The sequence below is a fragment of the Poecilia formosa genome, unplaced genomic scaffold, assembly GCF_000485575.1.
Source record: "Poecilia formosa unplaced genomic scaffold, Poecilia_formosa-5.1.2 Scaffold164, whole genome shotgun sequence".
In the NCBI taxonomy this organism is placed as follows: domain Eukaryota; kingdom Metazoa; phylum Chordata; class Actinopteri; order Cyprinodontiformes; family Poeciliidae; genus Poecilia; species Poecilia formosa.
The window spans coordinates 234,480-245,257 of NW_006800103.1; the positions used below are offsets into that span (position 1 = coordinate 234,480).

Consider the following 10,778-nt stretch of genomic DNA (forward strand, 5'->3'; position numbering starts at 1 on the left):
TAAATAAAAATAAAAAACATGGAGAACATAGTAAAATTAATAATCTCAACAACACAGACGATTTCAGGGAGTTTTAAACATCATTAGTAGAAATTTATCAATTAATGATAAATTGAAAATTCTTATCACGATAAGAATCACGATAAATGATAAATTACCACTACTAATCCTTAGCTTGACAGGAAGCAGGGCAGAACGAGATGCCATGCAGTAAAAGGTCACTGACCCCACATGGAGCCCAGATGAATATTGTAAGTTACTTTTTACGCAACACATCCTGCTGCTTCCAAGACTCTACTTTATTGGTGTCCCCCGGCCACATGAAACAACACAATTTTGTTTCGCTGTATACTTTTCAAAAATACAAGAGATGACAACACATTACTTGGTGCTTGTTTCTGGTTAGAAGTAATAACGATGGAATCACTTTGCTTTTAGAAAACACACACCTCCACAGATCTACCGCGGCTGAGACTGCAGCTAAATGAGAGCTGGAGATCTTAACAAGCTGTTGAATCTGGCTGATGGCCACAACAACAGAGCTGACAGCTCCAACAATATAAAAATCTGAAGCAATTCCAAGCAAAATGGACTATTGTAAAACAACATCTAGGCAGACGAAAACGGACGTGGAAACATCAAGCCACAAACTCTGAGCAGAACGGCTGGAAAATGGGAAATGCACAGCAAAAGAAAATCACAAATGGGCAGAAACAGGAGTGTTTGTCAAGGTTCCAATGGGCTAAAGGAAAACTGTAATGGATTGTGGATGATTGGCTGAAAGTGGGATTCAGTGAGGAAATCCAAATCTCTATTGGCTAAGAATAAGATGCTGGACCATTTGTCTGGTGCCATCCCAGTGAAACATGCAAAAATGACAGCCTGAAGAAAACGAGTACATCGCTACAGTGTAGGGATGAAGTTAGCTTTGGTGGAGAAGGCAGTGAGGTTAAAACCTTTCTATAGGACACACAGATTAACTGAATGAGATAGCCAGCATCTCTAGGCCTGTCGCAATAAATCAATTATATAATGATAAATTAACACTAGCTCAATTATTTCCATTTGTATTATTTTCTTGTTTCTCCCTCTTTCTACCAGAAACTGGATGACTGAAGTCTTCACTCTGGTGCTTTGGTCTCAACTAGCCCTTGTTTGTTTACAGAGACGTCCTAATTAATTTTAGTTGTTGTGTCTGTTGTTTAGTTTATTTATTTTGGATATTTAAAAAGTCTTTCAGTTAAAAGTTCATTAGAATTTAAAGTTTACCGATCTTTGAGAGTGCGTTCTTGCATTATTATGCCAGAAACTGTTGAAAATGATTTCAAAACAACAATATTATCGTTCATTGCAATAACTTCTGGGACAATTTATTGTCCACCAAAATGTGTTATTGTGAGAGGCCTCAGCATCTCATTTAAAGTGTAATGTGAAAAAGCCCAGACTCATTGGGTTCTTCTGGAGATCTCTTCTCGTAAAAATGGAGTTTCTCTGCTCTACTGTTGCCACACGCTTTTAAACAACTGGGATTCTATTCTAACATTAACTTCATTAATTTATAACTAGGACTGGATCACAATGGTTGTAACTGAATATTGATCTGGTTATATTTTTCTGCAGAGTGCCTGGAGATCACATTTGTCGAAAATTAGCTCGACAAAATGGAGCGATTCAACAGTTGAATTTAATTAGAGTTCATCCCTGACAGAATTTAAACAAAAAAAAAAAAATGAAAACCAGATGAGGCAAAGCTCTAGTTGTGATGTTTACATACAATGTGGTGTGGAGTGATTGCATCAGTTTTTCCTTCATTTGATCTAAAAATGAAGCACCAGTGATTACAAGAATGTCATCCAATGTTTTTGAGGCTTGTTTTGCAAAGCACCAATGTTAAGCTGCTAAATAAAACAGCTTTGTCTCCAATTTAATTTTTATAAACTGGCAGGATCATGAGCTAAACGCTGGTGGAGAAGGTCTGGCAGAGATGAGGGAGGTATGCATTTCTGCCAGCTCTTTAAATTCCCCAACACTTTTAAAAGACAGAGTGCTATGGTTAAAAATAGCTTTGTCTTTGATTTAATGAGCGCTATCACTTTTCTGTAACACAGTTTGAGGAGGCCTGCTGCACTGTCATGTAAAGGCTGTGTGTGTGTTTTGGCCTCTGGCCTTGAATCCCAGTGGTCAGTAACAATCAGCAGATGATGACAGGGTGTTAATTAGGACAGCTAAAAATAAACAGGCAGGTTTAAAACAACTGAGGAACAACACAAGGCTTTATGTGGACCAAAACTTCCCACTAGGAAACAATTTAAAGCTGAAAACAACACAATCTATTACTTAAAAAAAGAAAAAAAACTGAGATAGAAACCATGCTACCAGCACTGAGAAAGAAGACTTAATTAAACATAAAAAAAGTGTGTTTAGATACGTATCAGAGTTCAAAAGAAGGCAGAGGATATATTTTTATCTATCTACAAGTCACATCTGTGAATGGAAAGCAATGACATGTTGACAACTTCAGCTCCAAGTTTTATATTTGATTGCTTCACCTTCTACGAGCCTCTTCCACTTCATATTCCAACATGTCAACAGAACAGCATGTTTCTCAGGATAAAGAATGAAATTTCTCTTTAAAAGATTTCTCACAACGTGGATCTATTTGGAGCTGAAAGAGGATGCTGACATGTGGAAAGCACTCTATTACCCAAACATGTCAGGGCTCAGTAAAACACTGAAGGGGAAATGGAGGCAAGGGCTGAAGCAAAGGAAAATCAAAGACGCAAAAGTGAGAAAGGAAAAGAAAGGAAGAAGGCACTGATGGAGTGTGAAAAGGGGTGAAGGGTGGAGAGCAAATGAGTCATGTTAGGAGACATTGAAAGAATGGGGCTTGGAAAAATGAGTAAAGGAAAACAAGAAGGATAAAGCACAAGAAGACAGAGTATCCAAGACGGCAGGAAGTAAAACAACAGAATAACAGAACAAAGGCTGAAAGTTGCCACATATCTATTCCAAAGCAAAACTTGACCTGAAACACGACACAGACGGGGCGTGAAACTGAATCCACCGACTTTTAGAGGAAGAACAAAAGCCAAACGTATATTTAGGTGAAGACGACGTACACATCATCTTCAGCAGTGGATTCTCATCATACAGCAAAAGACAGGACTGACAACCATAAATGTCTTTTCTTTTTCAAAGTCCAGAGTTTCCAGTTACTGAAATAAAAATTCATCCCATCTAGATCGCCTGTTCAATTCAGTTTATGTACATTGCCCCGATTTACAACAAATGTCCAAAAGGAGTCATTACATTTTAATCACACATACATTTCAGCTATTCTTACAGCAATAAACTCTATTCTTTATTCAGATCAGACAGTTTCTATCTAATGAAACTCAGCAGATTTCATTAAGTTGTTGCCTTGCAGCGTTCGCTCCATTTGGACAAGAACGTAGCAACACTAGACACTCGCTCATATTGTGTCATTGACTTTACAGGAATCTCTCAAACCGGCCATGCATGTAGCCACAGTGGAGAGGAAAAGCTTCCCTTTAACAGGAAGAATTCTCCAGCAGAACCAGAACCTGGCTCAGCGGAACCAGAACTTGGCTCAGTACGAGTTTCCATCTGCCCACAACCGACTGGAGGTTTCAGACCGACTGGAGGTTTCAGAATATCAAAATAAATACTGCAGGTCAGAAACTCCAACCAGTACATTTTGTCCTTCGGTCTAATTTCACATATGGCCATTTTGTAATTTTCATATAACCTGTTAGGATGAAATTCTACATGCAAAAACGGAATAGTTCCTCCAATTTTGCCTTGGAAAATTAAACATTACCCAATTAGAAACATAAATAAATACAGCAATCATAAATTAAATGAATAATAAAGAGTTTCACACATCACATATCAGCTTGCTTTAATCTCTGATTACATGACATACCGACTGTACGAGTTGTGATGCTCATGGTGTTAACATTTTTGACATATTTCAAAAAAAAGAAAAGAAAAGAAAAAAGTAGCAGCAGCCTGATTTAGCAGGTGATCAAACGGTGTTTGCTCCAATATCAGTTTTTTTGAAAGGCGCTTCTGGAACATTATTCACTATATAACTGTGTCTTCATGGGGATTTTCACCGTCAGCCACTGAAACTCAAGGCGGGTATGTGATAGTGTGGCAGCAGTGTAACAGTGTGAACCCAACAGGATTTTGTTCTTTAAATCATACAGACTCCAGCTGTGCACCTTACATCTCAACCCTTTCATCTGGTTAAAGGTGGTTTTATTTTTTAAAGCATTGTGGCGAATGACCGAAGCAACGAGATCTCTCTGTTTAGGAACAAAGAGGTGGCAGAGATGGAGCGCTACATTTACTTTAAATATGCCACAAATTATGGTGCCTTTCATGAATATTTATGACTGTTGTCATAAAGCGTCATTCGGTAAATTATGACACTTTTAATACAAAGTTGACGTTATTCAAAATGTCTATTATGACAACTTGACATTAACCAAGAAATCATTACTGATTAAACTTTACCTTTAATAACATAAAGTTACCTAATTTTTAAAGTGCAATCAGTAATACTTTTATAACAAATTGATATCAGTAATGATTTCTTGGTTAATGTCAAGTTGTCATAACAAAGACATTTTGAATCATGTCAGCTTTGTATTAAAAGTGTCATAATTTACCGAATGACGCTTTATGACAAGAGTCATAAATATTCATGAAGGCTTATTCATGTTCATGACAGGTGTTATGTCATGTTTATGAAAGTGTCATGACAGTCTTATTCACCCCCTTCAAATAAAGTGTTACCAAATATTTTATAAACCGATAATCATTTTCCATTCTTAGTCACTTAAATCTCATTGACTTAAATGTGTGGATTAAGGATTAAGGCCACTGAAAAAAAAGAATTATGACTTTAGTCTCAGATTCCTGTCTATTGGTATCAGAAGATTTAAGTCAGAATGGTGAGGAAAAAAAGTCACAACCCTGAAAAAAAGTCAATATTCTGAGACCAAAAGTCACAATTCTGAAAAAAGTCAGAAATCTGAGAAAAAAATTCAGAATCCCAAGATAAAAGTCAGAATTCTGAAAAAAAAGAAAAAAAAAATCAGAATTCTGAGATTAAATTCAGAATTCTGAATTTAATCTTCTGAGACCAAAAGTCACAATTCTGAAAAAAGTCAGAAATCTGAGAAAAAAATTCAGAATCCCGAGATAAAAATCAGAATTCTGAGATTAAATTCAGTTCTCATAATTCTCAGTTTAGTCCCAGAATTCTGACTTTTATCTTAGAATTCTGAAAAAAGTCACAATTCTGAAAAGTCACAATTCTGAAATAAAATTCATAATTCTGAGAAAAAGTCAGAATTATCTTTCCTAATCATCTTCCATAGAAATGAGAGTAGTCTTTTATTTTAACTTTTTTATTCTCTTGCATTTTTATTCTTTTACTTGTGCGCCAAGTAAAAGGATAAGCCATCTACATAATGTGACTGCTCCTAAGACTTATTTGATTAAAGAGGACCAAGAACAGAGGAGAAACAAGGAGACCAGTTACAAACAAAGCCTTTTGCCAAACCACCAACTTCTCTCCTTGCAGGATCTCCTTGCTAAGAGCTGAAACTAAAGTGATGCTTTGCTGTTCATCTGAGCTGACAAGCAGTCGATGGGGCTTGATTTTGTGTGAAAACAGGTCAAGACAAGAGGAAGAAAGGGAGTGACAGCGAAGGAGAAAGGAATCAGGAAAAAAGCAAGATGACAGCATCTTATTTCAAGGCTCCTTCTCATAGTCCTGACAAAGTCAATTACATGTTTGTTTTACTCTGCTGAGTAAAATGTGGCCATTGCAGACAAATGTAAGCCAAAAAATGGACAGAGAAGAATCTGATATTTAAAATGAGCTGACAGCACAGTAAAAAAAAGGGGTAAAAAAAAGGGTGAAAAGATTTATCCCCTCTTACCTATGCCTGAAATCTTTGTTTCTTTAACACAGTGCAAGCAAAGGCAAGGAAACACAGAAGAGACATGAGTTAGTCGACAGCTTGATTGATTGACTTACAAGAGAAATCACTGAGAAACAGACAACACAACAGACTGAAATCATGCTTCATAGAAATCATTAGAAGAAAGATTTCAGATGAATGTTAGGGTTTGAGATCTAAGAAACAAACACTCAACACAAAGCGTGAGCATGGATCATCTGAACCGTTCAAACATGGATGAAGCCGTGGATTTGGAAGCGTTTGACTTTAAACTCCTGCAGTTAGAGCTTTCTTTGTAGGGTACTGAGGTGGAGTTTGCCCTGTTTCAAGGAGTCGGGAAGAACCAGCGATCCTCCCTCCGTCGTTACCTGAGCTCCATGACGCTGCTAACGTTCCCAGAGGGGAAGATCCTCCTGATGTAGTTGAAGTCCCCGACGAAAATGCTGCCATCCGCTCCGCAAGCGAGGGCCAGAGGCGCCAGCAGCTTGTTGCCCTCCGCCTGGCCGTTACAGCTGGGGCAGGAGATGCTGCGCCGCCGACCGTTTCCTGAGATTCACAGTCAGTTTTAGTCAGTGAATTATTTAGTTTTACCAGAGAAATCATTCAAGTCATCAACAAATACTGTTCTGTTAATTTTCTTTTCTTTAACTGAGTTTGACTGAGTTGATCTAAAGTTTATTTATCAAATCAATCAACTAAAAATTAAATGATAAGCGGCTATTTTCTTATGTCAAGATGGCCGACCGTCTTTCCATAGCTGCTAACGCTGCTCTGTCGTGCAGCACTTCGGCTAAATGAGCGCTGTTGAGGTGAAACTTAACGATCTCGTCGAGGGATTATATTTGAAAACAGAAACAAATAAAATGCAATTTACATCCCACACCAGACTTTGTTTGAACTGTTTTTCTTTTCCACTTAGGGCCACCATATCGATTCCTGTATCAGCTGGCTCCGTGCAAAAATTACCTGCGGTGGCCTCTTCTGGATGGAGGCCAAACTGCCACTCTAAAAGAACGATATTAGTTTAACCGATTGGAACTAATTTTAACATAACAAACCATTAAGCAACAATTAACCGTGAGTAGATTGTCTACATCTCTAATTTGAATATTCCAGAGCGTCAAACATTTTAATGCAAGATAAAAGCCCTGATATTGTAATTATGAAAATTAAATTTGATTAATTTAGATTTAGAGAAAATTCTTGTTTTTCGATATAAAGTTTGTACACTTGGATGAGGTGTTTTTGTTTTTGTTTGTTTTGTTTTGGCTGTATCAAAACTGCAATGGGAGCACTTTCATCGCATCTCATAAGTCGAAGTCAACAACCGGATGTTGCTGCTGGTGGAAAAGACGACAGGAAGTGGTAAGAGGATCATGGCGCAGCATGTTTTTTAGTAACTTATTGAATGAACAAACTTGTTTACATGATTTTAATTGCGTTTCCTATCTAATAGAAATGCTGCAATTGTGAAATTGTGTCTTTTCGACATTCGCTAAACACCAACAGAGTTTTACACACATTTGTAATGGAAATGCAGCTAATGTGCGTTGAGATTAGAAGGTACACTTCCTTTGTGTTTTGTTTTCACGGCATGATTTATTACTTTTTGAGTTAATATTGTCATCTATTGCTTGCTGCCAGACAGTTTTTTTTATCATATCAGAGGTCAAACAGTGAAATGACCTCAGCTTTTCAAAAAAATGTAGTTTATCACAGTTAACATGATTTCACAAATATTCAGCTTTTACTTAAATGAAAGCCTCATTTGAAAACTGCTTTTTGTGTTCACTTCGGTTATCTTGGCCATATTAAGATTTACCTGCTGATGTGAAACATTAAATTGGAAAAAACAAAAACAACAAAAAAAAAAAAACATAAGAAACCTCAAAGGAGGATAATACCTTTTCACAATGTTAAGATGTTAAAATAATCTACACTTACCCATAATGCTGCTGATGACAGCAGGCTGCTGGGAGATAAAGACATTCTCGCCATTGCCCTTATACAGTATACCTAGAAAAGATAAAAATAGAGATCACTTAAAGAGTTGATGAGAACAAGAAGAGCAGCAGATGTAAAATAAAAGCTGATTGACATTGGGCTCTGTCTTTCCACTGGTATCAAGAAACTTGGTGCATTCAGCTATATAATTATATCTGAATATTTTGTCTTCTTAAAACAACAGAGGAACTTGGACAGATGAAGCATGTGCAGATGTCGAGCCACCTGGCCCTTTACCCCTTTATGAAGAAAGCCTCCATCTGTAGGTCTTCAATCTTATGCTTACTGCATGCTTGCCAAGACTTGCTCCATTCAAGTTTAATGATATTTTGCAATGAGTAAATACAGAAATAAATTGACCCAGAGGCTGTCAGTAATTAAATGTTACTTGATGATCTTTCTGTCCTTTCTGAGCTCCTACTTCACACACACTCTGCTCATTCTGCCAACGGCAACTTTGGTGCTACGAACAAGTTGACACTCAAGGCCTTTTCACAAAAACCGCATTAGTTTGTTCTGGTATGCACATATACAGTGCCTGTCAGGAGTTTACATACAGTCGCCCTGAGAATGGATTCCATGTTAGCTTGGAGCTTTTAATCAAGTATTTCAGCTGGTTCTTTTTTCAGGGTAAAATTATGAAATGTAAAACTGAAATGGATTTTATAAACAAGAACTGGGTGCAAATGTTTAAATGTACAAATTGCAGACAAATCACACGCTTTACGTACTCATGGAATTAATTATGGCAATATATTAGACCGATGTTTCTATTAGACAGTCCCTACAAGATTTCACAATTGTTTTTGTGACTTTTTGCAATCAAAATCACTGACTTTGTGGTGATGCTTCAGAAATATTTGCAAGGAATTTTGCGATATTTTTAATCTAATGAATTCATTTATCTAATTAAACCCCTTGCAAAATCTACATGCAGAAGGAGACGGATTGGACGCACAAACAGGCTTGTTCTTAAAAGTACTTAGCTAATTTTTTGTTGATATCAAGCACAGACATTAAATGAATCTGAAAGAGCAGAGAAGTAAGAAATACTGCCACCTTCAAACCCAATGCTTTTGACCATCTTTGCAGAACATCTGCAGTAAACTCACAAATAATGCGCTGTTGCAAAAAACATTTAAAAATGCAGGCAACTGTTGAATTTCCACAATTGCAGAATCCCAACGAGCTGTAGGAAATGATCAGAACTGGCAGAGCTGCTTCATGAATTGTTGTTTAAACATCCATCCATTTAAAAGTAATTCCAAAAACCTAATATTAATACGGTTTATCAATTTTAAAACCACCTTTAATGTGATTTTGTGATCATTGTCTTCTTTGAACTGTGTCAAAGTTTTCTTATCTCACCCAAACGGTGGAGGGAAATTGGCCAGCCTGTTTAGGAACAAACCTGGAACCACAAGTTGTTATAAGGCTGTCATAAACTCCAAAATTCATCAGTAAATTTCTAATCTAAAATAGACACCTAAACACTGAACTAAAACATGTAGCTGCCCACATTCACAACCCAGAAGCCTTCTGGAGAAAATGTTTACGGCAAAGAATTGGATGTAAGATCATGGTATCAAACTGTGAACCACGGTGGTGGTGTCATCATGCTGAGGGTTGGGTTTTATACTGATGCACTGCATACAGTAGATAGATTAGGAGGACTGCTTCCAAGTTGTTCAACTTTTTCTCAAATCAACAGCTGCAGGTAAAATCTGGGTGCTTGGTGTTCCACCAACACAATTATCACACAGGCACCCAGAAACCAGCTTTTGGATGGAAAAAACAAGTTATTAAGCTACTGGAATTCTCAACAATACTGGGAATGTAATGTCTTGAAATGTAAGTCTGGAAAAAAGTAAATAAGTGACTTCTACCGTTTCTGCCAAGAGGAATATTTATGTAGTGACAGAATTTTGCCTGGCTAATTTTGTTGTCGGCTAAAAAAAGTGTGTAGTTTTTCTGCAACTTTCTAAGGCTGGTATTTGGACATATTGGAGTCAGATGTTGTATAATCTTTCCAGTGTGGTAAAGTGGCTGTTCATCATTAAAAAAGCCAAAGATGAATACAGATTAGTGCCAAAGACGCCTGCATCTAAACTTATAACTGCTCCTTGAAACCGTTCCGCTAATCATTGCTGGAAAATTCAGCATAAAATAAATGAAAAGATTAAAAACCAGTTAAGACACATCCTTTTTTACTATTCCTTTTATGGTATCAGTCTGTACCATAGCTTTGAAATGCGCAAATAGCAGCAGTTTCTAAGAAAACATACTGGTCATAAATAAATAATGCTGTTATAATCTTTGCAACAGTTAAAGGCTAAAAGCACAGGCCTTCAAATCTGATACGCTGGGATGTAAATTTGTGGGAGACAGACGGAGAAAGAGAGAAAGAAAACACGTAGCCGAGAGCTCCGAGATATTTACTCCATGCAAAGCGGAAATAAGAGATATGGAAGGACGGAACATTTTTGATGAAAGAGGAGAAAGAGTGTGAGTAAAGATAAGGAGGAATGAGCTTCACAGGCCGACTTTGTGACAGGTGACGGACCCATGAGACGGCGAACAGAGTGAAGGAAGGGGATGAACTAGTTCTTCAAAGTGAAACATCAAAGAGAGGCCTCCTGCGGTGAGCTTGAATTATTAAAACACAGCCGCCATTTTGAAAGCAAGCCGCATCGAATGCTATCTATACGGCACAAGCTCTATCTATCTATCTATCTATCTATCTATCTATCTATCTATCTATCTATCTATCTATCT

General features: G+C 37.2%; 2 protein-coding genes across 2 annotated transcripts in view; both read right to left on the reverse strand.

The window, feature by feature from the left end:
- The window catches only part of LOC103146660 (teneurin-3), a 41,333-nt gene extending 32,246 nt beyond the window's left edge, over positions 1-9,087 (reverse strand). Inside the window, exons 1-4 of the mRNA XM_007564664.2 lie at positions 9,063-9,087; positions 7,944-8,015; positions 6,368-6,545; positions 5,979-5,999 (exon numbers count right to left, since the gene is read on the reverse strand). Coding sequence (XP_007564726.1) covers positions 5,979-5,999; positions 6,368-6,545; positions 7,944-8,015; positions 9,063-9,087 — 296 coding nt within the window. The remainder of the gene's footprint in view (positions 1-5,978; positions 6,000-6,367; positions 6,546-7,943; positions 8,016-9,062) is intronic.
- A 1,053-nt stretch (positions 9,088-10,140) lies between these two features.
- Positions 10,141-10,778, reverse strand: part of LOC103146661 (F-box only protein 8-like) — a 7,276-nt gene continuing 6,638 nt past the window's right edge. Inside the window, exon 7 of the mRNA XM_016677763.1 lies at positions 10,141-10,150. Coding sequence (XP_016533249.1) covers positions 10,141-10,150 — 10 coding nt within the window. The remainder of the gene's footprint in view (positions 10,151-10,778) is intronic.